This window comes from Ochotona princeps, chromosome 14 (genome assembly GCF_030435755.1).
Source record: "Ochotona princeps isolate mOchPri1 chromosome 14, mOchPri1.hap1, whole genome shotgun sequence".
NCBI lineage: Eukaryota > Metazoa > Chordata > Mammalia > Lagomorpha > Ochotonidae > Ochotona > Ochotona princeps.
In genome coordinates, this window is record NC_080845.1 from 8,767,798 (window position 1) to 8,795,494 (window position 27,697).

General features: G+C 42.4%; 3 protein-coding genes across 7 annotated transcripts in view; 2 read left to right on the forward strand and 1 right to left on the reverse strand.

The window, feature by feature from the left end:
• RABGAP1 (RAB GTPase activating protein 1) overlaps positions 1 to 6,616 on the reverse strand; it is a 176,038-nt gene extending 169,422 nt beyond the window's left edge. Inside the window, exon 1 of one of the 2 annotated variants that reach the window (XM_058672897.1) lies at positions 6,434 to 6,616. The gene's annotated coding sequence lies outside the window, so the exon portion shown is untranslated. Of the gene's footprint in view, positions 1 to 815; positions 1,314 to 6,433 lie in introns of those variants that run through there. The other variant, XM_058672899.1, reaches the window with a different exon arrangement.
• A 136-nt stretch (positions 6,617 to 6,752) lies between these two features.
• On the forward strand, positions 6,753 to 19,807 carry ZBTB26 (zinc finger and BTB domain containing 26). 2 transcript variants are annotated; one of them, XM_058672389.1, is made up of 2 exons: positions 6,753 to 6,856; positions 17,961 to 19,807. In XM_058672389.1, exon 2 carries the CDS (start codon positions 17,971 to 17,973, stop codon positions 19,294 to 19,296), a length of 1,326 nt encoding a protein of 441 aa, XP_058528372.1. In that variant the 5' UTR covers positions 6,753 to 6,856; positions 17,961 to 17,970; the 3' UTR covers positions 19,297 to 19,807. The 2 variants fall into 2 exon arrangements, with proteins under 2 accessions (XP_058528372.1, XP_004593647.2); XM_004593590.4 differs by having other exon boundaries at positions 6,758 to 6,860.
• ZBTB6 (zinc finger and BTB domain containing 6) lies at positions 6,832 to 25,955 on the forward strand. 3 transcript variants are annotated; one of them, XM_058672391.1, is made up of 3 exons: positions 6,832 to 6,856; positions 23,272 to 23,369; positions 24,374 to 25,955. In XM_058672391.1, exon 3 carries the CDS (start codon positions 24,383 to 24,385, stop codon positions 25,670 to 25,672), a length of 1,290 nt encoding a protein of 429 aa, XP_058528374.1. In that variant the 5' UTR covers positions 6,832 to 6,856; positions 23,272 to 23,369; positions 24,374 to 24,382; the 3' UTR covers positions 25,673 to 25,955. The 3 variants fall into 3 exon arrangements, with proteins under 3 accessions (XP_058528374.1, XP_058528373.1, XP_004593648.1); XM_058672390.1 differs by having other exon boundaries at positions 6,842 to 6,860; XM_004593591.4 differs by lacking the exon at positions 6,832 to 6,856 and having other exon boundaries at positions 23,204 to 23,369.
• Positions 25,956 to 27,697: the final 1,742 nt, after the last annotated feature.

A 27,697-nucleotide genomic window follows, 5' to 3' on the forward strand; every position in this document is an offset into this window, starting at 1 on the left:
GTTCTGATCCTGGCAGCTCCACTTCCCATCCAGCTCCCTGCTTATGGCCTGGGAAAGCAGTTGAGCACGGCCCAATGCATTGGGACCCTGCACCCACATCGGAGACCTGGAGGAGGTTCCTGGTTCCTGGCATCGGATCGGCGCACACCGGCCCGTTGCAGCTCACTTGGGGAGTGAATCATCGGATGGAAGATCTTCCTCTCTGTCTCTCCTCCTCTCTGTATATCTGACTTTGTAATAAAAAAAAAAAAATCTTTTAAAAAAAAAAGTCTACCAATATATGTGAACTCAAGATTCTCTCTTCTCTTGGGTTTGCTTTAAAAAAGAAAAAAAAAAAAAAAAAAAAAAAAAACTTTTTTCTCTCTGTATAAAAGCTCCATGTTGGAGATCAGGGTTAGCCTAAGGTAAAAGCTTAAAATCGTCTTAGAACTATTCTGAGCCTTCATGCTTCATGGATTTTACCTGGGAGCTTTCTACTTTCTCCCACCTAAGTGGTTGCTTTTGGATATTCTAATCCTTAAAGCCATGGCTCTACAATGGGAACCAACATGAGGAGTAATTCCTTTAAAGCCCCTAAGAGTGAGTTCAGCAGGTAACAGTTGAAACAGCCAGCATCTGTGCCAGGACTTCAAATGCCACACTCAGAACATAGATGGCTGATATTTCAAAGACGAAGTGCCTGTTGCCTGCCCTGATTCCCATATGCCTGCTTCACCAACACTGTGCACATGGCTGCCTGCACAGGCCAGGGGGAGGATCCAGTAGCTGTCATCTCACTCAAGGCTGACATTGATGGCAATGAAAACTCAATTTACCAGCCAAGCTGTCTCCTGGAAGACACAAGTATTAAAATAGACTCCAGAGTTCCAAAATAGTTACTTTTAGAGCGTTTCTGCCAGTACAACTGTGGTCTAGGTGTAGAGATGAATTCCTTGCGCTTCCTTCTCCATCTGAGAAATGGGGTGGAAAAAAAAATGGATGAGGAAAAGTGAACAGTAAACAGTGCCTAAGAACAATTTTTGAGACGTTACCAAAAAAGACAAACATAAAATTTGTAGGATATCCAAGTGAGAAAAGGGCAGATAAAATGGAAATAACGATCAAAAACTCTCCAAATTTCCTAAACAACATGATCCAAAAATCTATGATGCACACAAACTCAGAAGAAAATCAGTTCCCTAAAGGAGTTTATGATCAAATTGTCAACAAAGATTTGAAAGCGGGAACAGAGAGAACCTGTCGCATGCAGGGCAGCCTCACGAAGATCATCAGCCAGCTGCTTTGTCGGAAGATACTAAGTTCATACATTCAAAATGCCGCACCAAAAATTGTGAATCTGGCAATGCAGTCCTCAGAAACAAGTGAGAAATTATACACTCTTCGATGAAAGCCCAGAGAGTTCATTACCACTAAATCTGGCCCTCAGACAAGGTTAGAGGGAATCCTGTAGGCGGAAATGAAAGGATACTCAATAGTAAATCTATCAGATGAAATAAAGATTTCTCATGCTGCCCAAAACAGTGGTAATTCTCTTACAGATGAATTATGGTCTCTCCACTTTTTATTTTCTACGCAGTTTAAAAGAGATATGCATAAAAAGCACTCATCAATGATATTTGAGAGACAAGATACAAAATTATTTTATTCATTATTCACATCAGTAACAGAATGTACAGAAGTAAAAAGGAATGGAGAAAAATAAACAACGAAAAAAAAAAACCTACAAAAAAAAAAAAGGAGTAGAGAGCTCAGCATGGTAGCCTAGTGGCTAAAGTCATCACTTTGCTTGCACTGGGATCCCATATGAGCACCAATTCTAATCCCAGCATCCCCACTTCCCATCAAGCTCCCTGCTTGTGGCCTGGGAAAGCAGTTGAGGACGGCCCAAAGCCTTGGGACCTTGCACCCATGTGGAAGACACAGATGAGACTCTTGGCTCCTGGCTTGGGATCAGCTCAACTCCAGCCGTTGCAGCCACTTGGGGAGTGAATCAGCGGACGGAAGATCTTTCTCTCTGCCTCTCCTTCTCTCTGTGTATCTGATTTTCAAAAAAAAAAAAAAAGTGCAGATTTTTGTGTGATATTAAAGTCAGTATTGATTCAAATTAGATTACTTTAACTACTGAAAGTTAAATGCAATTCCCAGTAACCACCAAGAATATATCTAAGGCCCGTCATGATAGTCTAGTGGCTTAAGTCCTCACCTTGAACACACGGGGATCCCATATTGGTGCTGGTTCTAATCCCAGCAGCGCCACTTCCTATCCAGCTCCCTGCCTGTGGCGTGGGAAAGCAGTTGAGGATGGTCCAACACTTTAGGACCCTGCACCTGCTCGGGAGTCCTGGGAGAAGCTCCTAGCTCCTGGCTCCTGACTTCGGATTGGCTCAGCTGCAGCCGTTGTGGCTGCCTGGGGAGTGAATCAACAGATGGAATATCTTCCTCCTCTCTGGATATCTGAGTTTCCAATAAAAAATAAATCTTTTTTTAAAATACATCTAAAAAGAAAGAAAGCACAAATCCATTTTACCTTACCCCTCTTAGAATGACTATCATATAAGAGAGGTGTGGAGGGGGAGTGGGCAGCATGGTGGCAAAGCAGGTTAATCCTCTGCTAATGGCACCATTAATCATGTGGACACCAGTTTATGTCCTGGCTACTACACTTCTGATCCAGGCCCTTTGTTTGTTTTCTAGCCCCTTGTTTTTATAGTCTGGCAAAGCAGGAGAGAATGGCTCAATCCTTGGCCCACTGCACCCATGTGGAAGACTAGGAGGAAGCCCCTGGCTCTTGGCTTCAGAAAGGCGCATAAGCAGTCATTGTGGCCATTTGGGAAGTGAACCAGGGGATGGAAGACTATTCTTTCACTCCTATGCTTTCGCATGGATGTGGAGAAAAAGATACTCTAATCCACTGCCGGTGGGATGTAAACCAGTGCAACCATCACAGAGGACAGCATGGAGAGCCCTACCACATCTGAAATAAATGTTCCATATGACCCTGCAATCCCCTTCTGGGAATCTATCCAAATGAAATCAGCATGAGAAAGTTATCTCTACCCCACATTTATAGCATCTCAGTTCACAATCCACCAATGAACAACTAAAAGAAAATGTAATACATATACATTGTAGAACACTATTCAGCCATAAACAAGAATGAAGCCTTGTCTTTTGCAACTAAAAGGATGCACCCGGCAACTATTACGCTTAGTGAAATGAGTCAATTCCTAAAAGACAAATATCATATGCTTGCCCTAATCCCTGGTAACTAATTCACTGAGTACAAAAAACTAAAATAAAGCTACAAGAGTGGCACTCTGGAGTTTGATAAAATGTACAGCCTTTTTTGGTAAACTGGATAAACATTTTTTAGCTTATGTATGCTTATTTTTTCATGTCTAATTTTTTTTCCCTGTTCTCCATTTTTATTACTACTTTCCGCCTGCCATTTGTGGAGACAGTCACCTAACGAAGTGTTAATATGTAAAGACAAATTTATGTAGAAAAAAAATCTGAAGCAAAAATTGACAAAATTTGAGATAAGTAAAACAGGGGTTTGTATTGTAGCACGGCAGGGAAAAGCTGCACCTATGGTGCCAGGATCCTATATGGACATGATTCAAGCCCTGGCTATTCCACTTTCTATGTGGCTTCCTGCTAATACAGCTGGGAAAGCAATGGAAGATGCCCCAACTGCTTGGGAACCTGCAATCTCATGGGAGACACAAAAGAAACTCCTGGCTCCGACCCAGTCCAGCAGTGGCCTTTGGGGCCATTTTGGGAGTAAGATCTCTCTCTGTCTCTGTCTCTTCTCTCTGTAGCTCTGCCTTTTGAAATAAATAAATCTTTAAAAAAGTACAATAATAGCTGCAGTCTACAATGGCCTATTTTAGACAATAGCTAGGCTTACGAGATAGAAGATAATAAAATGGAGGAACATTACAATATAAACCAACTAGATCCACCAGACATCAACAGAGTACTCCACCCATCAACAAGGACTAAACAAACTTCTCAAGTGCATAGGGGGCAGTCACCAGGACAGACCATGCAGACCACAAAACAAGTCTCAATGCCTTTAACTAGAGGTCAAGACAGATACAGCACAAGCAGCTTCAATTTTCAATTCGAAATCAGTAAAAAGGAAAACTAAAAAATGCATAAATACAGAAATTAATACACTCTGAAAGACACCCATGGGCCTGAGAAGAAATAAAACAGGAAACAGGAAAGTTGAAAACTATGTAAGAATAATCTAACATGTGAAAACTCACAGGTTGTAGTGATCAGAGGAAAATCTGTAGTTGTAAACAATGGCATTGAAAGATGAAAGATCTCAAACTACGGATTTGAGAGATCAGGTTATGGACCTGAAGAGCTAGAAAAAGGGCATACTAATCCTAAAGCTAACAGAAGACACAAAATACATACTAAAAATACACAAAATAGAGAAGAGTGATTTCTTTTTGGTAGACTGAGAAGTGAGGAACACATGCAAACAACCAAGATCAAAAATGAAAGTGATGTTACAATCAACATCAGAGATAAGAGACTAAGAAGAGCAATTATGTGCCACTGCAACAGATAAACCAGAAAAGAGGACAAATTCCTTGAAACCTAAGTTACCTAAATGATTGAAGAGAAAACCAAAAACCCCCAACAGATTGACACCAAGCTAAGAGACAAAGGAAGCCATGAAAACTAACAAACCAAAGTCCTGAGTTACAGGACTTCGCCAAGGAATTCAACTTTCAAGGAAAATTTAACACTCCTTTTAGCAGGAGAAATTGAAACTGACTGCATTTTATAAAGGCCAGCAGTAATGCATCACAAGAAACTTATAGACCAATAACCCTAATCGATATAGATGCAAAAATCCTCCAGATAGAAGCAAGTCAAAGTCCAGCAGTGTGTTAAAAGATGTATTCACCAGGACCAAGTGCCAGTCATCCCAAGAGCGGGAAGTTCAACAGAAAAATCAATGAGTGCAATACATCACATTAACACCGCAAAATGGGGGCGATCTCATCATTCCTCTTGATGCAGAAAAAGCACTTGACAGAATCCCAACAGCCTCTCATGATAACAGCTCTCAGAAAATTTAGAGGAGAATTCTTACACGTGATAAAAACATCCACAAAAAACCCCAGCATACTCGATGGGGTAAGATCAATGATTTCCGTCCTGAAAGCAGGAATGGGACCAGGATGTTCACTTTCTGTGCTGCTGTTCAACACGGTGGTGTTAACTTCTAGCCAATGACAAAAAAGCATCCAAATTGGAAAGGAAGACGGAAACAACTTCAGCTCACAGATGACAGCATCCTGTATGCAGGATATTCCAAAGAACCCACAAGACAGCTCTATTCCAGCTAATAAATTCAGCAAAGTTACAGAAGCCAAGACTGATATTTAAAAAAGAAAAATCAGCTGCTCAACACACAAGCAATAAACAACAAGAAAAGGCAATTAAGGAAGCCATCCCATTTAAAATTGTACCTAAATATATAGGCTGAAAACTAGACAACATCGCTGGAAATGTTACCAAAGACTTAATAAACAGAAAAGCATGTGCTAAGCATGGACAGGAGGACTTAAAATTGTGAATAGATCAACACTAGACAAAGCAACCTACAGATCCAACACATTCCAAAACCCTTTTTTTGGAAGAAATAGGAAAAAAAAGGGCAATTCTCAGATGCATGGGGACTTGCAAAAATGCCTCCAATATTTTAACAAAATCTTTTAAAAGAACTGAACTAAAGGACTCAGAGTTTGCTTCCAAACAAGCTACAAGACTACAGGAATTAAGCCAACACCGCTCTAGCTTGAGAGACAAGATACTAAAAACTAAAGTCCGAAATTTTAACTCACATTAAGTAGTCGGTTGATTTGCAACAAGAGAATTCCACAAACATTCAAGGTGTTCGGAAAAGTACACACACACACACACACACACACACAATCGTGCAGGTGCGGAGTGCCACGGGGCTCCACACTCACACCCAACCAGCCTTTAGTTCTAGCACCACAGTTGTCCATGAAAGGGCTCTGCGCTCTGCCAAAGCAAGAAACGGGGTGAAGCCAGATAAGTAAGTCATGGGGTGAGAAGGCAGGCGGAAAGGATGCAGGACGCAGCTACGGGATGAAGGTGTGAAGGTGGCAGTTCACCAACACAGAGAGCACGAAAAAGCAGAGCTGGAGCCCCACCTGTCTCCGTGGGACAGCCCAGGCAGCTGGCAGCTCAGCACAGGGTGTCTGGGCCGGCAGCCAGCACGCTCTAAGTCAGGAAACCACGGCGGGTGCCAGAGATCGGCGTGAGGAGGAGGGAGCCCGAGGCAGGAGCTGTGAGGAAACACCGACAAGCCCCGAACGAGGGAGACTCCAGCGCTCTCCACCAGCCGAGTCCGCAGCCCTAGGCGGGAAGGACTTACCCCGGCGCCCTTCAGGCCCACGCTAGGCCCCGGACGGTCGAGGCCCAGCAGGGGAGCAGCAGCTGAGGAAAGGGTCTGAGGCTGATCGTCATGGCCACGGACGCCCACGAGACCGCCGCAATTTCCTGCTGACCACAGACAGCCCGCAAGCCCCAAGTACTCGAAGAGGCTCGGCCCGCGCGCCCCGCCCACCGGACGGAAAAGTCCCTCTCGGGGCCCCGTCGTCCTCCGAGCCCTCCGATTGGCGAAGAGGACCCTGGGACCTGGAAGTTGTCTTTGTCCGGCCAGGGCTGCCCTTCCGGTTCCGTTGGGTCCCCCCCTTTGGCTCAGGTTCCCTCCCCTCCCCCTTCCCGGAGCCCCGAGGGGCCGGAGCTCCTGGCGGTGCCAGATCTTGACGGCGGCCTTCCCCCACCCCTTTCCAGGGTCTGTAAGTTCGGAGGCGGCCGGAGCGCCGGGCTGGGGTGCGGGGAGTCTCTCAACAGGGAGCCCCCTTTTAGGGATGGGGGGAAGGCCCTGGATCTGCTGGGATCTGCAGTGGGATGTGGGGGGGCCCTAGAGGCTGACCTAGGCCCCCGGGGACTTGAGGAGTCCCTGGCCCGGCCCACATTGTGCCCCGCCCCTTTCTCTTCCTGCCTTCTGGAATGGGGGATGCTGAGGATGCCAGAGGAGGTGGGGGCCGCTTGCTGCGACCTGCTTCCTTCTTCTCCCTCCCCCAGATCAGGGGCGTAGTTTGGACACCAGACTTTGGCATCTTGTAGGAAGTGCCAGAGCTGAGGCTTTGAGAAAATACACCTAGGGAGCCGAGGCATTAGAGCTAGCCTGCCAGGATGTCTGGCAAAGCTAAGTAAACTCTTTTGCTGGGGTACCCCCCAATTCAGTGCTAACCCTAGTGCCTTTTCTGTTACTGGCATTAGGCACGGGGCTTAGGATTTTTTTTTTTTTTTTTTTGGAAGGTAATGGCTCTGTGATCAGAGTCAAGTTGGCGGACCATATTAGAAGCCCTTATGTGTCCTTGCCATCTATGTATATTCAGACATATATCTATGTATGGTCATGCCTACGTGAACTGTTCAAGTGGGCATTTGCTGGGAGGACGAAGTGTGGCTGAACTTTCCAGGCAGAAGAAACAGATGCACTGCTATGGTGTAATAAAGTGGATGGAAGAGAAATTGGGGAGGGAGAGAGTGGGGTCCTGTGCATAGGATGGGATGTCAGACCGTGCAAGTAGACTGAAGGCCAGGTAGTGGCGGAATTTAATCCTGAAGGAGACTGGTAGATTTTGGGGAAAGTTTGGAACAGAAGACAAATAGCATAGTCAGGTTTGCACTGCAGAAAATCATTTTGTTCTATAGAAATCCTATAAGAAAGAAACTTCTATTAACCAAATGTGATTTCTAGCCAAAGACCAGATACTCTTCTTTTTCAAGATTTATTCATTTGTTTTGAAAGTCAAAGTTACACGGAGAGACAGAGATTGTCCATTTGTTGCTTTACTACCCAGGTGGCTTCCAGGGCCAGTGTTGGGCCAGCCAAAAGCCAGGAGCCAGGGAACTTTCCGGATCTCCTAAGTGAGTGACAAGGGCCCAAACACTTGGGCCATCTTCCTCTGCTTTTCCCAGACCATTATAGCAGGGAGCTGGATCAGAAGTGTAACAAACAGCTGGGAAACTAATTGGTTGCCAGTTTTGGATGCTTTCATGACAGGCTGCAACTCTACCTACTAGGTGGCAGTGGGGCACCAGGGCTTGGTACTCTGATAGGAGATTATTTTGAAGAGCTAGGATGAGACTAATGCTTGGTAATAAAGTGCTAGTATCAAGTGATGACCATGTTCCTAGAGAGGAGGAAAGAATTGCTGGCTTGAGCTAATGTCAACACTACCTCATTAACTATGTTAAGGTAGAAAATTTATCCCAGCTCATTCTTGAATTGTGGCATAGGACGAATGGTGATAGCATCATCAAAAATTAAACCTGAAGGTTATTTAAAATCATTTTGGGGAAAGAGGGACTTGTTTAGTTAAAGTCTAATGAGATAGCCACATAAAACCATCCAGTATAAGGTTGGAAATGCAAAACTGGAGATGAATCTAAACATTGTGGCTAGAGGTAATGATTTGTGTTATTAGCTTACAGGTGGAAGCCATGATATCCGAATGCTGGCATTAAGAAATGAGTACAGAGAAGCAAATTGGTGGGTAGTGGTTGCACTTATTTAACATAAGAGCAGTTGGAACTAGTACTAGTATAGTAGCAAAAACAAATAGAAAAGAAAACGTAAGAATATGGGTTCCACCGATCATGAGAAAAAGAATTTTGAAGAGGCATTAATTAGATCAACTTGTGCCTAGCATCAGGAAGATGAAAAGAGAAGTTTGTGTTTCTTTATTAAGGGATAACTGGTGTTTTCATTTGTTTTTAATGTGAGAGAAAGAGGGAGAAAGCGGGTGCTCCCATTTTCTCATTTATTCCCCAAATTTGGGTAACGGCCAGGGTGAGACCAGCCTGAAGCTAGGAGCGGGGACTTAATCCAGGTCTCCGTCTGGGTGGTAGGAACCAAGTTACTTAAGACATTACCTTTACCTCCTCCCTAGATCCACATTAGCAGGAAGTTAGTGTCTGTCAAACCCAAGTATTCTGCTTAGATGCAGGCATCTTAATTGCTAAGCTTCTCGCAGCTCCTACTCATGATCTTGTAAAATGTAAAGCAAATATATTTTGGAAACTTCAGCTTTTTTATTTAAAATGAGAATGAGAAAAGGACACAAATGAAAGATTTCACATAGAAAATTGATAGGTATTATCTATTTATCTGACACATGTTTATAGATCATATAGTAGATACCTTTGTGATTTGTTTAAAACTTTACACTGATGTTTCATAACAATCCTATGAAGTGATGTACTGTATTTTGTATAAAAATCATTTTTTAAAAGATTTATTTATTTTTATCGGAAAGGCAGATTTACAGAGAGACATATTCCAGTTGCTGATTCACTTCCAGAATTGCCACAACAGCCCACAGCTGAGCCAATCCAAAGCCATGAGCCAGAAGTGCTACAGGTGCCTCATATAGTTGCAGCATCCCAAGAACTTGAGCCATCCTCTGCTGCTTTCCCAATCCATACCCAGGGAGCTGGGTGGGAAGTAGAGTAGCACTTGCATGGGATCCTAGCACCTGAAGGGTGAGGAATAACCTGTTGAGCCACCATGCCAGCCTTCCCCCACAAATTTTTATTTTATTTACTTGAAAGGTAGAATCATACAGAGAGAAAGACAGAAACATCTTTCATATCCCCAAATAGTACACTGACCAAATGGCTACAATAGCCCAGTTTTGACCAAGCCAAAGTCAAGAGCCACGATTTCCACTCTAGTCTCTTATGTAGGTAGTATAGGCCCGAAATTTTCTCCATCTTCTGCCTTGCCAGGAGCAATAGCAGGAAACTGGGTTGGAAGCACAGTGGCCAGGACTCAAGCAGATACTGAGATGGGATACCAGCATCTCAAATGACAGCTTAATCTACTACACTTCAACACCAGTCCCAGAAATGTATTATTGTTGGAAAACCTGAGTGAGAAGCTTTCCTGCAAGGTCTCACAGACAGTTAGTGCTTGAGCAGGGCTCTGATCTAGGAAGTGGGCTCCAGACATGTTTTTAATCATGGCATTAAGTTAGATAGGCTCATTGATAAACACTGGGGTGACTTGGAAGGAGATTCAGGTTGGGAAGGTAAGTAGTGGGGAGTTAAGTTTGTGTTTATATATAATTTTAATTTCTACTGTCATCTTCTACTCACTGGCAATTTAGGTTCATTTCTTCCAATCTCATGTTTTCATTAATCACGTGGCATTTCTAATCAGGTCTTCAGTTTAAGATCCATATCTAACCTACTGAATTGATTGTGTCATACAGACATTTCTGGACGAACACTTTCAAGAGCCAACTCCTCATCATCACCTCCATTCTTCCCTAGCCTATGGAATGAAACACAATCCAAGGTGTCAGTCGCTTAATTCAGATATCCTGGAGTCATCTTGACCTTGCTCTTTTTTTTTAACCCCTTGGTCACCAAGCAGAGCAGTTTTTCCAAACTGTTTCTCAAATCTATTTCTCTTCTCCATCAGTATTACCATTGTCTCCTTTCAGGCCTGATCTGTTAGAGTAATAACACATTCAGAGATTCCATATTAAATATGCCTCCATATTTACTGTCCTGTAAGCCATTCTCCAGACATTTTTTGAGTTACTGAGTTTTCTTTCTTTTTTTTTTTTTTTTATTTGCTCATTGGCATTTATTTGTTAGGGAAACAGAATTCCCATCTAGTGATTCTCTAAATGCTCACAAAATCCATGGGCAGGACGGGTCCTAAACTAAGAGGTGTAAACTCAACTCAGGGTTCCCAGCAGGTAGCAGAAATCCAAGCATTTGATCCTTCCTGATTGCCTGTCATCACATGTATTGTCAGAAAGCTGGAGTCTAAAGCGCGGAGCTGGGTATCGGACCCAAGTGTGGGTTTGATCCAGTGTGGGACACAGGTAGTTTACCTGGCATCTTAACTGCTAGCTAAAACAACTGCCTTGATTTATTTTTTAGCCATTGGAAGAGTCTGGTACCATATATTTCAAGTGATTAAGAACTGAGATAGAAGCAGGTATTTTCAAGTAGCTTGAATGGAGGTCAAGTTTAATTAGATTTGCCATGCTTATAGGGATTTAGAGATTCTTAACCCAGAAAAGGCATTAAAACATTGAGGAAATAAGGTTTGAAAAAGCATAAAGAATGAAAACCTGAGCTTTAGGGATGGATACTTAGTGTAGCAGTTAGAGCCTGGTGGGAACCCTGTGTTCCTAGGGCTCATGGGTTTGAGTCGTGGTAAACTGCTGATTGACCAAAGTGTGCCTAGATCCTGCCTTTGGTCTAGTGAGGCCCAGCCATTGCAGGCGTTTAGAATGTGAACCCACAGAAGGGCGTTATTTTGGCCTTGCTCTGCTTCTCAAAGAAAGTTACAATATGTTTTATGTGAATAAGTTATGAAGGTTTGCACACTTCAGTGAAGCTTAGAAGAACAGTGCAAAACAATAGCGGAAGACTGAGAATAGTATTAAGTAACTTTTCCACCTCTACACAACAGTTTACAAATAATTAGCGAAGGGCAGGCATTATGGTGCAATGGATTAAGCCACAACTTGGGACACTGGCATCCATATTGGAGTGCTTGCTGCAAAAGTGGCCATTTCATTTGTGATGCTGTTTGTACTACTGTGCCTGGCAAGCAACTTGAACCCCTGTGACCCTTGCATGGGGCTCAAATGGAGCTCTTGGCGCCCAGCTTCAGCCTGACCTGGCCCTGCTCTTGGGGACATTTGGGAAGTGACTCAGAAGATGAGGCACCTTTCTGGCTGACCCTTTCTGCCATGGTGCCATTCAAATAAGTAAATACATGATTTTAAAAAAGAATGAACTAGATCTGTATCAAAATAAGCAGCACCTCAAACCATTAAGTGAAATTACAAAGCAAAACTCACATGTATAGTTTATGTATAAGAAGTCCCAGTGACAGGATATATAAAAGCATCATTTTCAAAATGGGAGTAAGGAGGCCAAACAGACCCAACTTGAACCCAGTGCTGAGTGGTAGGCAGTCAGTTAAAGAATTCAATTGATAGTGGTTTTAGATTTTTACAGTAAAGATGTATTTCTGTTTATTTTACTTACAGCTTAAAGTCTAAACTAAGCAAAGCAATGAGCGCTTGGTAAACTAAAGTGTCATGAGTTATCCTTAAAGGAGAAAGGTTCTTCCATAATACACTTTTTTTTTTAAAGATTCATTTTTTATTTTTATTGCAAATTCAGATATACATGAGGAGGAGATACAGAGGAAGATCTTCCATCCGAAGATTCATTCCCTAAGTAACCTCAATGGCCAGTGCTCTGCTGATCTGAAGCCAGGATCCAGGGTCCCAAGGCTTTGACTGCTTTCCCAGGCCACAAGCAGGGAGCTGGATGGGAAGTGGAGCTGCTGGGATTAGAACCGGCACCCATATGGGATCCTGGTGTGTGCAAGGCTAACACACTGGGCCCCATAATACACTCTTAAAAAAAATGGCATATTGTGTTTGTGAGGGAAAAAAGATTTTCAAGTTGTTGTAAAGGGAAAGTTAAGAGATAAAAGTGCTTTTATGGGGAAACAGACTGAAATGCTGCTTGGGTGGTAATTATGCAGGTTGAAAGTTTTCCTTATCCTAGCTGTTAGTTCAGTTGGAGATAAGGAACTTGGATATTTTGTCACTACTCACATGATGGGAGAGGTGCTGTCCAACCTAGAATCGTCTTTAGGCAATCCTTTTGGATTACTCCTGTTTGAACAGAAGAAAAAGAGGTCAAATCTGTTATTATAAAATAATTATGGAGGAACTGTAAGTATAAACAAAGAAAGTATCCTAAGTGGAAATATTCCCATTACATTGAAGTTTGAGATAGTTATTCAAAATGCATCGAGAAAAACTTAGCAGTATTTGAATTTAATATTGATACCCCAGGCAATAAATGATATGACATGAATCATGGCATAACAGAAGAAAGGAGAAAGAATTTGAGAATCATATGAAACAAAAATCAACGGGATGTAGTGATCAAGTCTTTTTTTTTCTCAAAAGTGACCAAATCTTTATTTTGTTGTTCATTTTTTAAAAATTTCTTTCAAGTGTAAGTTCTGGTATAAGCTGTTATCTTTATGCATATTGGAAATGATTACTACTGTACTTAAATTTATGTAGCTATGGATTCTGAAATAAAATGTATTCATAACCTCTAGTGGCAATTGGCATTATGTCTCAAGCAAAAACAAAAACACAAAAGATTAAAGAAGAAAAAATACATGAAAAGGGAAGGTTTAACAAGCCTACAGTCAGCAATGTGACTGGTTCCTAAATGGCTTCCCATAGAAGTCCTATAGACTTCACATAAATTTGGCTGTAAGTTGTATTTTTTGTTTTCAAACACAAGCTTACTGAAGCGTAACTGAAGTAAACAGAAGTGCACAAATCATACCGTACAACTCAGTGGATTTTCTTGGCCCACATCTGTACCCAATCTGAAGGGAGAAATGTAAAAACAGCTACATACTAGTATTCCTTTTTAAAAAAAGATTTATTTATTTTTATTGAAAAGTCAAATATACAGAGAGAAGGAGAAACAGAGAGGAAGATCTTCCATCCAATGATTCACTCCCCAAGTGGCCACAACAGCTGGAGCTTCTTCCGGGTCTCCCATGTGGATACAGCGTCCCAAGGCTTTGGGCTGTCCGCAACTTTTTTCCTAGGCCACAGGCAGGGAGCTGGATGTGAAGTGAAGTTGCCGGAATTAAAACTGGTGCCCATATGGTATTCTGGCACATTCAAGGTGAAGACTTTAACTGGTCGGCCACCGTGCTGGGCTCTAGTATTCTTTTTTAAGATTTAATTTTTTTAAAGATTTATTATTATTATTATTTTGCAAAGCTATATGGAGAGGAGGAGAGACAGAGGAAGATCTGTCTCTTGGCTGTAAATGACTACTTACTCCCCAAGTGACCACAACGGCCAGAGCTGAGCTGATCCGAAGCCAGGAGCCCAGAGCCTCTTCTGGGTCTCCCAAACAGATGTGGGGTCCCAAAGCTTTGGGCCGTCCTCTACTACTTTCCCAGGCCACAAGCAGGGAGTTAGATGGGAAGTGGGGTGGTCGTGATATTGCACCAAGCCTAATTGTTTCTTACATAAATTTTGGGATCAATTGCCCTGGACACAAAATTTACCTCACTTTTCCACTCTGATAACTTCAGCACATTATTTAATGTTCTCTAAGCTAGAGTTCCCTTATGAGAAGTAGGAATGATAACACATGTTTGTAGAGATTTTCAAAACCAGATGGGTCAGTGAAAGTATTTAACACAATATTTGAGATATAGCAACGACAAAGAAAAGACTAGATATAATTTATTTTTAGATAAAAAGCTGTCCTCTTTTATTTTACCCATATTTAAAACATAAAATTGGGTTTTAGTTTTGTTTTGTTTTGTTGTTTTGTTTTTCATTTGAAAGGTGGAGTTACAGAGAGAGAGAGAGAGAGAGAGAGAGAATCTTCCATGCGCTGGTTCATTCCCCAGATTGCCAGGATGTCGATGGTCGGAGCTGTGCCAGTCTGAATCCAGGAGCCAAGTGCTTCTTCTGGGTCTCCCAAGCGGATGTTGTGGGCCTACGACTTGGGTCCTCCTTGCTGCCTTTTTGCACCATCAGCAGAGAGCCGCACGCAAGTGAAGCAACTGGGACTCAGACCGGTGCCCCTATGGGATGCTGGCATGGCAGGCAGAGGCTTAGCCTTTTATGCTAGTGCTCAGCCCCCGGTGTTACATTGGCAGCAGATTGCATTTTAGAAGCAAACTTTAAAACTTTCTCCCAAGGCCACTTTAACATCAATGAAGAGTCTCTACCATAGCACAATACAGTTTCATAGGGAACATTAAGATTTCATGATTCAGCTGGATTTTGCAGAATCAATTGTGTAAGTTTGATGTTCCCTGCTCTCAAATAATTGTCTTTTGAAAAGAGAAACTAATGACATAAAGTTAAGGAATAAACTATGTGGCAAGAGGTGACAATTAAGTGGGCTGACACATAAACAGAAAATTTTCTAAATAGAATAAAATTTCCTCACCTTCTTGGACTACAGCCTGCAGGATGGAGCAAGCGCCTTCCCGAGGTACCTGCCTGGCTGTGTGTGTTAAGTTCATTTAAGAGCGATGGAGAGGAAGTGAATGAAATGAATTTCAGCTTCTGACATTTAGAGCTTCAAAGAACAGTTGCCACTGAAGTTAGTTCTCTAAAGCATTCTGAGTGCTGTCGTAGTATAGATGGAAGCAGGTGGCACTTACTTTTAGCTGTGAGTAGCATGATACCAAGTGGACAGTATCCAGGTTCCATTTAACGCCTTCGAGACCTGCTAAACCCCCAAATCAGTACCACTTTGCTTTGTTACTTGAAACAACAGCCATGTATATATGTTTATATATATAAAATTTCTGGTTATCAGTAGATCACATATTGTCCCAATTCCAGAATGAACATTTGAAATTATCAGTTTCTCACACTGACCAGTAAGTTTTGATGTTTCAAACTGCTGACATATTCCCTGTATATTCTAGATTGTTAATTTTTATTATGATGTTGTCTTTTCTCTGATGCTGTATTTCTACATCTCTTACTGAAATTTTAACCAGTATTATTATTTTTATCTGTACACTCAGAATATCATGCAAAGGAAAAGCTTATACTTTGTGTGTAGGCTTGTTGATACATCTGTATCATATCACTTTCCCCTCTTAAATTTTACCTTTCAGTGACATTCAACTGAATTCCTGAGTTTAAAATCATTCCTTTCTTTTTTAAAATATATTTTTATTTTGAATTTTGAATTATGTGGTACAATTTTATATAGACTGGGATTTCCCCCCCAAAACTCCCACTCCCAAAATCATTCCTTTTTTATTCATCCTCTAATGCAGTTATCAAGGTCTTTATCTTTTTATTTCTCCCTACCCCTAATTCCATTTTCATTCCTTCCTAGCTCTTGTGGCTTCAGACCTGCTTAATATTCCAGCAGCTTGTCATCCTTCCACTGTTAAACTGATTCTATAGGTTCGACTAATACAAATCGAGAATCTGGTATGTATTTAGTACAGTGTTAGGTGATGGACTACATACCAGTCTGAACAGAGAGAGTTTGGTTGCTAATAGAATAGGCAATATGACTGCCAAAAAGTAGAACTCAAAGTAAAGGAAAGACAGTTTCTCTGTAGAAGTTGCATCCTAGCATTAGCCCCATTGAAAAGGGTAGAGGTGTTTCCCTCTAAAACCATAAAACTTGCCCCTTTGGAGGGGACAAGTAAGGATTTAATGAAGAGTTTCAAGTGTTATGTGTGACAGAGCTGCTATGGTATGAGTTTAGTAGGGAAACTCTTCTTGCCCTTAAAAGATCCTCTCAGAAGCAGAAGTGAGACTCAATGAACAGATAGTGTATTATAATGAGGAAACAACCATGATAAGACCTAGTGTCAATGGAGTAGTATTTATCAGGTACTGAGGAACCAGAATAACACCTAGCCAAAACTATGCTGAACTGACAGTCTCTGAACCTGTGGGAGTCAGTGTTACAAAGCTAGGATGAACAAGATGGGGCCTCCGGAACCAGGCCTGGCCAGAAGAAGCTGATTGTCTTGTCTGATTGAACCAGGAGGTGACAAATGCACAAGAATGTGTTTCTCAAATACAGACCTGACATTTTCTAATCCAGAGGACTGGTATATAAATAATAATATCAATTTATTTTCTTTCACAATGACTCATTGACTGGGATTATGCTTTTGACCTAATACATTCTTTATAGAGAAATATGGAAACCAAGTGATAAGAAAATCACTTGGAGACTATGAAATTAGAACATGGTCAGTATGCAGAGGTACCTCTCCCAGGTTAAATGCATTATGCAAGTGTTTACCATTATTTCTAGGTTTAATTAATCAGTTTATATTCAAGAAGTTAGTCTTCATCTGGGAGACAATGGGAAGTCACTGAAGGATTTTATTCAGAGATGGGGTGTACTCACATTTGTGTTCTTGAAAAATGACATGAGATAGTGTAAAAATTGGATTGAGGGGAATAGAAGCTGAACATTTAATAAAATCAAATTCTAGTACTCTGCTATTGTAGTAGTCCACATTGCACAGTGATGGGTGAATAGGGGTAAGGAGCATGGACCTGAACCTGGTAGGGATTGATTAGAGTCACCCTTTTCCTGCTCCAGTTCACACCAAGGAGCTTAAGCTGCTTTTCCATATCAAATGTTTTCTTTATTTTCTACCATAATGTTCCTTAAAACAGAGTAACATTACCTGGAATAGACAGTATGAAAACTGTGTTTCTGACCAGCTAAGTTTGAAAAATAATGCTACTTTAGGACTGATTTTCATATCTCAGAAATACATGTTTGAGTAAATTTACAAAATTTCAAACAGCAAAGTTTGCTATAGAATGAATGGGACAAGCAATATCCTTGTAGTTCTTAAAAATACAAAGCAAAGGAACAATATTTCTTCTTCTTAGGAAAAACAGGTTCACAGTTTCATGCAAAAGAAAATGACTTTATCTTGTGTTTGAATGTCTTATTTTAATTTAAACAACCCAGCAGAATTCTCCTGTAAAAAATGAGAAGTTCTCCTGTGCTCTCCAAGCACTGTTTTGTATTCAAGTTGCGTGAATGCCAAGATGTACACACTGAAACAAGTCCATATTACAGGCCACTGATCAGTTGATGTTGTTCTCACAGCCTTTGAAAAACTGTTATATTATTAGTTTCCTCTTTAAGGAAAATTATTTTGGCTATATACTAGACAGATGTCAAAGCAAAAATTTGGTTTCGGAAGGTAAATCCAGGTTTCTTAATTGTTTGAATTTCCTTAAATTCAACCTTTTTACATTTCTGTTCCTTAGGTCTGCCAAAATGTCTGAAAGATCAGATCTCCTTCACTTCAAGTTTGAAAATTATGGAGATTCAATGTTACAAAAAATGAACAAATTAAGAGAAGAGAATAAATTTTGTGATGTTACAGTTCTCATAGATGATGTTGAGGTACAGGGGCATAAAATTGTCTTTGCTGCAGGTTCCCCCTTCTTAAGAGACCAGTTTTTACTGAATGATTCCAGAGAGGTGAAAATCTCCATATTGCAGAGTTCTGAAGTGGGGAGACAATTGCTCTTATCCTGTTATAGTGGTGTGCTGGAATTCCCTGAGATGGAACTGGTCAATTACTTGACTGCTGCAAGTTTTCTTCAGATGAGCCACATTGTAGAGCGCTGTACACAGGCCCTGTGGAAGTTTATAAAGCCAAAACAACCAATGGATAGTAAAGAGGGATGCGAACAGCAGAGTGCTTCTCCCCAGTCCAAAGAACAGCAGGGAGATGCCCGAGGCTCCCCAAAGCAGGACTCACCTTGTATGCATCCATCTGAAGACAGTATGGATATGGAGGACAGTGATATTCAGATTGTTAAGGTAGAATCTATTGGGGATGTGTCAGAGGTTAGAAATAAAAAAGATCAGAACCAATTTATCTCTTCTGAACCCACTGCTTTACATTCATCTGAGCCCCAGCACTCCCTGATAAATTCAACTGTGGAAAACAGAGTCAGTGAAATAGAACAAAACCATCTCCACAATTATGCCCTCTCTTACACAGGCAGTGATAACATCATCATGGCCTCAAAAGATGTCTTTGGGCCTAATATTCGCAGCGTAGACAAAGGCCTACAGTGGCATCACCAGTGCCCAAAGTGTACCAGGGTGTTCCGTCACCTGGAGAACTACGCCAACCATTTAAAAATGCACAAACTCTTTATGTGTCTACTCTGCGGCAAGACTTTTACTCAGAAAGGCAACCTTCATCGACACATGCGTGTGCATGCCGGAATTAAACCTTTCCAGTGTAAAATCTGTGGGAAAACCTTTTCTCAAAAGTGTTCCTTACAGGATCATCTGAACCTGCACAGTGGAGATAAGCCCCATAAGTGTAACTATTGTGACATGGTTTTTGCACATAAGCCAGTTTTGAGGAAACACCTTAAACAGCTGCATGGCAAAAACAGCTTTGATAATGCCAATGAGAGAAATGTACAAGACCTCACAGTGGATTTTGATTCTTTTGCATGTACAACAGTCACAGACTCTAAAGGGTGTCAGCCACAACCTGATGCAACGCAGGTCCTGGATGCAGGTAAACTGGCCCAAGCTGTGCTGAACTTAAGGAGTGATAGTACTTGCGTGAATTGAGTCGGGGCTTCATGCTCCCTCACTAGAACTGACCTTGTGGCAATAGTCTGAGTCCTTGTAGGAGTGGTTGTGCTAGTTGACTTCGCCAAGGCCTCCATACAGGTGGGAAGGAGAAGTCAGTGCACTAAGAGACCCTGCAACTCCCCACCTGGAATGGTTTTGCCTTCCTTTTGTCTTCTCCTATTTTCTGTTTTTGAATTATTTATCCTGTGATGTCTGTTTTCCTTTCCTTAGGAATAATTCCATTTGTCTGCCTAATGTCAGCTTATGTCTTAGACTGACACTATTTTAGGCCTTTCATCAGGCACTTTCCGAAGGTACAACAAGTTAATATGCCTAACTGTCTTCAATAGATGCTATTACTAAAAGAAGTGAACAGTCATTTTGGCGGGGGAAGGGGCAGAAAGTAGACTAAAATATGATATTGCTGTTAACCTAAAATGTGATAGAACTATCTGTGTGTCTACTGATAACTCATACATGTCTGAAAAATGAATGAATCTGCTTCCTACCATTTGTACTTGTCGTGGAGCTGGCTGTAAAGCAGTGTATTGGTGTGTCCTGTACTCTTTGAGCAGCATTGTACATTTCATTGAAATGTTCACACAGAGCAGAGGACAGCCATTTCAGCAGTACCTGCAGATGCACATTGCCACGAGCGAAGCATCAAAGGATAGCAATACAATTACACAACAGCATGTGGGATGTTTTCCTGGGCGCATGTCCCACCAATAGGCCAGATATTTATTCTTTGTAAGTTGTTGATGGTGTTGAAATTAAGATTACTCCAGGCAGGGATCTTTAAAAGGATGCTGTTTGGGAGTCTCTGGTTTCAGTTTCACAGTTTAGCTTTCAGAAAGGTTTGGCTCTGTGGTATGCTATAAGAATCTATAAATTTTCATTTCCTGGTACGCCTTCTCACATGGCTGGAAAGAGTGAAGACACACAAGGGGCAATCAGATTTTTACATTCAAATATCCATCTTAAAGGTACATTGTCCCACCTTGCCACTTTTGATGTACTGCTAATAGAAAGTTGATCTTCCAATACAGCAAAACAAAAACAACCTCTGTTTTCTAAAACACTTTATACTCCAGATTTAGAGTTTTGAATGTTGTTGCTGACCCATGAGTTTGATTTAGGTAACAGAAGTCTTAGAGCCCCTGGAGAATCTTAAGAGAGCATTATCGCACCTCTTTCATCTTTAAGTTCAGGCATTCAAAGCACAAAGAGGTGTCTGGCCAAGAGTGGTGGAAATAGGTAAGTGACCACTTATCTGAGGGCTGAGCTCTCCTTCCCATTATCCCTTGACCTAAGATTTAATGTAGGATGAAGAATGGTGTAGTAGCAAAAAGTCCCCAGTTTGTTTTTCCAACTTTGTATTTCCCTGTCATTTTTTTAATAAATCTTTTTTTTAAGATTTTTTATTTTTATTGTAGAGTCAGCTATATAGAGAAGAGGAGAGACAGAGAGGAAGATTTTCCATCCATTGATTCACTCCCCAAGCAGCCACAACAGCCAGAGCTGAGCAGATCCAAAGCCAGCAGCCTTTTCTGGATCTCCCACGAAGGTGCAGTATCCTGAAGCTTTGGCCCATCTTGGACTGCCTTCCCAGGCCACAAAGCAGGGAGCTGGATGGGAAGTAGGACCGCCAGGATACCAACTGGCACCCATATGGGATCCGGCATTTGCAAGGCAAGGACTTCAGCCGCTAGGCTACCACACCGGGTCCCCCTGTCATCTTTCTGAGACAGCCTGTATTTTGCCAACAAAATATCGGGGATTTGTTGATGATTTTTTAGTCAGATAAGTTTTACACTTTTCTCCAACAAGTGGCAGCTAACTTACTGAGTGACTGTGAAGAACCAGCAAGGGTAATGTGAGAAGGCCCCAAATGCAAAGTTGTTTTTCTCTGGGAAACAATGTTTACATAGTTCACATCAGCATTTTGTTGTATAATTTTCAACTATGGGCGTGTATGCACAGATAAGCCCCAAATTAGGCTTAAGTTTTATATTTGGAGGAAGTACTTAAATTTTTATCATGTGATGTATTTACATGTAAGTCGGATTTAAAGCTTTGAAGTCTAATTTCTATATTTGTTCCAATGCTGCAGATACGAATAAATGTACAGTTGAGTTGGGAAGCCCAGTAGGTATTGTTTCTCCAACATCACTCAATCTGGGCACCTTGGCATTCTGTTTTTTTTCAATGATCCCAGCCAGAGTATCAAGTACATGCGTTGATGAGTCCCTCCCATGTAAACCAGTGGTTTCGGTATTTTTTCAAAACATCATTTCTTGACAGGAAAGGTTTATGTTTGGAGTGCTTCCATGCTCACATTCCTGTCCAATGTTTGTGACTGGTTTGGAGACTTAAACACTTCCAATAGATTGGTCTTTCTGGCTGGAGACTAGTTCTGGGTTCATTTAGGCATTCTAGAAGCATTGCCAGGCACTGTGCCACATTCTTGAGGAAATGAAGGGAAAATGATGTCCTGTGGCGTTAGCCAAACAAGGGCTAATAAAACTGCCTTGCTTGCTATGATCACTTAAATCAGCAAAACTTTTCCTTCTCACCATTTGCAAATGTGAACCACTGACTTACAGTGGGCTCCATTTTTGGCTGGAGAGGTGTTCTGTTTCTGTGAGACATTTTCTAATTTTGCTGAGACTTTGCTCCTTTGCATACATGTTTTGTAGATTATATTGCAAAGAGACAAAGTTACTGGAATTACTGAGTATGTTTTATAGGAAAAAATGACTTTGAAGTAGTCATATTCCTGTAGAGAAGGGAGGTTTTTCTTTTAAACCTTAGTCTTTGTATGTTTTTCAGATCAATGGGATAGGTAAAAAAAGAGAAGACTATCTTTGCCATAGTTCTTTTTTTTTAATTAGTTTGTTATTTATTTATTGCTTAATTTTAAAGAGAAACTCCAAAATAAAGTGGCTCTGAGGTATACCCGATGTGATTTTTGTTTTACTATATTAGAAGATTTATAAATGGAAGGTGACCTGTGTCACTGCATCCAAAATACTGTCCTGAACAAACCCAGAACATTTTATTTCAGCTCGTGAATAGCTGTTTCAAATACGTTGTATGTTAGACATACTATGAACTACCTCTTCGCTTATTATGGGGAAGTTTCCGTAATAAAAGTTTGACAATTAAATCTCTAGTGTCTGTTTTTTTGTTTGTTTGTTTTGTTTTCTTTATCCTCCTGCTTTCCTTTCTAGTTGGCTGAATTTACTTGCAGGAATGCCTTGCACTTGGCTTTAAAATGCATATTGATCAAAACACGCTGAGCTTACCTTCATAAGGAAATGGGAATCCTAAGAACTTGGCTGTTAGAATACCTTATATCCATTAAAACCTGTTGATTAAGGGGATAGGGTGATTACTTTTAAGAACTGGTTCAGGTATACATTCATTTTGTTCCACTTTGGGAATGCAGGTGTTCACTGGTGCAGATACTTCCGCCTACATGGGAGAAATAATTTCCACGCAGGTGTGTAGTTAGGCAGGGCTTTGATTCCCAGTGCGAAGTCCGCTTTAATCCTGGCACCTAGAATGATCTAAGGCATTATGTGGTTTATGAAAAGGGTAAGGGGGAGGATGGGGCGACTGGTGGGGGACAGGGGCGAGTTGAGCGGTGTAGCTGGTTCCAGAGGCTGAGGCCAGATCCTAATGGCAGATCCAGTCAGGCAACCTCGAATACGGACGCCTCCAAGGCAGTTGTTACCTTCCCTCTAGCAAGTTGCTCCTTTAAGGAGAGGGACCGCCTCCACAATCATCCCCAGGGGCCTCTGAGGTTCCGGCGCTGGACACTGTACGTCACAGCCAGTCGCCAATTTGGAGGTTCTGGAGCGCCTCTAGGACCGCAGGCCCCGAGCCTCGGGAGGGTGTCCTTCCGGGTCGTCCAGTCAGGCCCCGCAGAGGAACGAGCTGGTTGACACCGGATGTGTTTTCTCCCAGGCTAAGTCCGTTTTCCGGCCTCGGCCGCTGCTGCCGTGAAAACCTCCATTCTGGTTTCCTGAGTCGGTGAGTAGAGAGCGCGCAGGAGGATTCGGCAGGTGAGGACACCGGAGGAAGCGAGAGGCTGCTGGGCGCGGCGCCGAGCCGGGGGTGGGGTGGGGACGCCTTCCAGGCCGGCCACAGGCGCCCCGAGCTGCGGGTGGGAACGCAGCCAGAGCCTGCTCGCGGTGCCCTGGGGGAGGCGAGAGCACGATTCTTGTTTAGTTTTTCCTTCGATTTGGGCTTAAAGGAGACAAATCTCCATGTGGAAAAAGCAGGCTGAGGCGCGGGGTAACGATCTTCCAAGGGTCTTGGTGGGGACTAAGACACGGCATACCGGAGGGTGTATGAAAGCCACAGAGCTGGGGGACAGCCAAGTCCTCCTCTTGCTTTGTTTCCCAAGAACGTTAGACTGTCAGGGAGCGGAAGAGAGCTATAGGGATTGTTAAAAATGGAAGTTTCAGAAAGGGTGGTGTTTGGATTTCAGGAGAGTGTTCTGTAGCGCAGAGCTGCTAGATGTAATGGAAACGGAATACCAGGATATGAACCGCTGCCCATATGGGATCCTGACATGTGCAAGGGGAGGACCCTAGCCATGGGGCGCAGTCACTGCGCTTGTTAACTGGATATTCAAAATCAGCAGTGTTGTGGACCACAAAGGCCACCAACTTTGTCCACGGAGAAAATTTAGAAAGTGTTCTCTAGCTTCTGGCTTCAAATTGACGCAGCACCGGCTGTTGTGGCTCACTTGGATAGTGAACCATCAGAGAAAAGATCTTCCTCTCTGTCTCTCCTCCTCTTTGTATATCTGACTTTTCAATAAAAGTAAATAAATCTTTTTTTAAAAGGTATTCTTTACCATTTGTCGCAGTAAATGCTGTAACAGAAATAAGAAATGCATTGTTATCTCTTGGTGTTTGAGAAGGTAGCATCGCACCATGAGGACTTAGCTGAGACATGGGAGCTTCACAGGACACAGCTGAGTTTACAGAGTTGTTACGCAGGCAGCTGTTGTTTTTACTGTCCCTGCTTTTAAATTAGTGTGTGTTTCTATTTTGCTTAGATTGCAACCATGGCCGCCGAGTCCGACGTTCTGTACTTCCAGTTTGAACAGCAAGGAGACGTGGTCTTGCAGAAAATGAATCTCTTGCGACAACAGAATTTGTTCTGTGATGTGTCCATTTATATTAACGACACTGAGTTCCAGGGGCACAAGGTGATTCTGGCCGCCTGCTCCACCTTTATGAGGGATCAGTTTTTACTTACACAGTCAAAACATGTCAGAATCACCATCTTGCAGAGTGCAGAAGTTGGCAGAAAGTTGTTACTGTCCTGTTACACGGGGGCGCTTGAAGTTAAGAGGAAGGAGCTTTTGAAATACTTGACTGCTGCCAGTTACCTGCAGATGGTTCACATCGTGGAGAAGTGCACAGAAGCCTTGTCCAAGTATCTGGAAGTTGACCTTTCTATGCAAAACAACCAGCACACCAACCTGTGTCAGTCTTCTGACACAGATGTGAAGAATGAAGAGGAAAATCCCGACAGAGACTATGAGATCATTGAAATCTCAGAAGACAGCCCACTAGGTGTAGACTTCCATGTTAAAGAAGAGGAAAGCCATGCCTTGCAGGCCACGGTAGAGAGTCTGACATCAGAGAGAACGGAAGTGAAGTCAGCAGACCTTTCCACAGCAGATGTAGGCTTCAAAGACAACGAAATCTGTATCCTGCACGTAGAATCCATCAGTACAGCTGGTGTTGAAAGTGAGCAGTTCTCCCAGCCATGCACCTCTTCAAAAGCAGGCATGTACTTCTCAGAAACACAGCATTCGCTCATCAACTCCACGGTGGAGAGCAACTCCACGGTGGAGAGCAGAGTGGCAGAAGTCGCCGGGACTCAAGGCCCAGGCTTATTTTGTGAGAACCCAGAGGGAAGTCACGGTCCAGGGAGTGAGATTCCCAACCTGCAGGACAATTACTCGCTGAGGCATCAGTGCCCTAGATGTCCTCGAGGCTTTCTGCACGTCGAAAACTACCTGCGCCACCTCAAGATGCACAAATTATTCCTGTGCTTACAGTGTGGTAAGACATTCACGCAGAAGAAAAACCTAAACCGACACATCCGGGGCCACATGGGCATACGGCCCTTTCAGTGTACCCTGTGCTTGAAGACTTTCACGGCTAAAAGCACCCTTCAGGACCACCTGAATATACACAGCGGGGATCGACCCTACAAATGCCACTGCTGTGACATGGATTTCAAGCACAAGTCCGCCCTCAAAAAGCATTTAACTTCTGTCCATGGTAGAAGCAGCAGTGAAAAACTGCCTAGGCCTGATCTCAAACGGCCAAATCTGCTATAATTGTGATCACAGACTGGTCAGATAAGCCTGTCGTTGTGTTGGGCAAGTCTTTCTATGGAAATGCAACATTGATAATGCCGAATCTCCTCCCCACACAACTTTAGGTTTTGTTTTGGATTTTTCTGTGTTATTTTCGAATTGGAAAGACATTTTCAAAGCTGTGGGAGGCGTGATAAGCTGAGGGATTCTGTCTTATCTCATGTGTTGTATAAATATGTCCCAGTAGCATTTTTAGAATAATAGTATTCCTCTTTGAAATGTTGCTTTTAGTGACAGATGAGCCCGTACTGTTTGTGGATTCTGACATAGAGCCTGTAGGTAATTGATGGGAGTGTGAAACCCAACCACAGAATAACTTCATATGGTAAATGCACAGACAAGAAGAGAAAGCCATTTGTAAGAGCACTGCTGTCCATTCCTTGGAGTTCATACATAGGGAGAAGAAAGAGTTCTAAGATTCTAAACTAATCACCAAGTTACCTGTCCATGAAGAAACACAATTCTGGGGCCCTGTGGCATGATCTAGCAACTAAAGTCCTTTCCTTGAATGCCCTGGGATCCCATATGGGTGCCGGTTCTAATCCTGGCAGCTCCACTTCCCATCCATCTCGCTCCTTGTGGCCTGGGAAAGCAGTTGAGGACGGCCCAAAGCTTTGGGACCCTGCACCCGCGTGGGAGACCCGAAAGAGGTTCCTGGTTCCCGGCTTTGGATCAGCGCAGCACCAGCCGTTGTGCTCACTTGGGGAGTGAATCATCAGACGGAAGATCTTCCTCTCTGTCTTTCCTCCTCTCTGTATACCTGACTTTGCAATAAAAATAAATTAATCATTAAAAAAAACACAATTCTGATTCACTTAAGAGTAGCATAATTTCCTTACAAAGAATTAATGTTCCTTAATCTTTTTCCTTATCAATTATTAGTATATTTACTTTGGAAATAAGGGGGTGCTTTTCTAGGTTTTGTTTAATCCATTTGATCATACTAGTTGTGTGGTCAGCAAAATTGTATTTGTATGAAGCTGTTAAAAATTAATTCTCTTGGGCCCGGCGGCGTGGCCTAGCGGCTAAAGTCCTCGCCTTCAACGCACTGGGATCCCATATGGGCTCCGGTTGTAATCCCGGCAGCTCCACTTCCCATCCAGCTCTCTGCTTGTGGCCTGGGAAAGCAGTCGAGGACGGCCCAAAGTTTTGGGACCCTGCACCCGCGTGGGAGACCCGGAAGAGGTTCCTGGTTCCTGGCTTCGGATCGGTGCACCAGCCCGTTGCGGCTCACTTGGGGAGTGAATCATCGGATGGAAGATCTTCCTCTCTGTCTCTCCTCTCTGTATATCTGACTTTGTAATAAAATAAATAAATCTTTAAAAAAAATTAATTCTCTTGGAAATTGAAGGTTTACGATACTCAAATTTTTCCTTTTAAATAGATATCTTTATTTTTCCATTACATATGCTAAAATTGATCTTTCGTGAATAGCTTTATGAATTTTTTTAAAAAGATTGAGTCATTTTCATTGGAAAGTCAGATTTACAGAGAAGGAGATAAACAGAGAAAGATCATCATTCCGCTGGTTCACTCCCCAAGTGGCTGCAATGGCCAGAGCTGAGCAATTCCAAAGCCAGGAGCCAGGAGTTTCTTCCAGGTCTCCACATGGGTACAGGAGCCTCTACTGCTTTCCCAGGCCACAAGCAGGGAGCTAGAAGGGAAGTGGAGCAGCCTGGATTAGATCCAGTGCATATATGAAGTCCTGGCACGTGCAAGGCGAGGATTTAACCATTGGTCATGCCAGTCCCTAGTTTTATAAATTTTAATACGTTTATATCTGTACAGCTATACTGCAGTGCAGATATGGAACTGTTCCATCAGCCTTGCAGCTTCTCTCAAGTTGCCTGTTTCGTAAAGCCCCCTTGGCTGTTAATTATGGCAGGAGTTTTTTCTTGGCTATACTTTATCCTTTTCTGGAATGACAAATCTTAAGATCTGTTTTATTTTGAGATTTTTTTTTCTCAGTATAACGCTTCCTTTGAG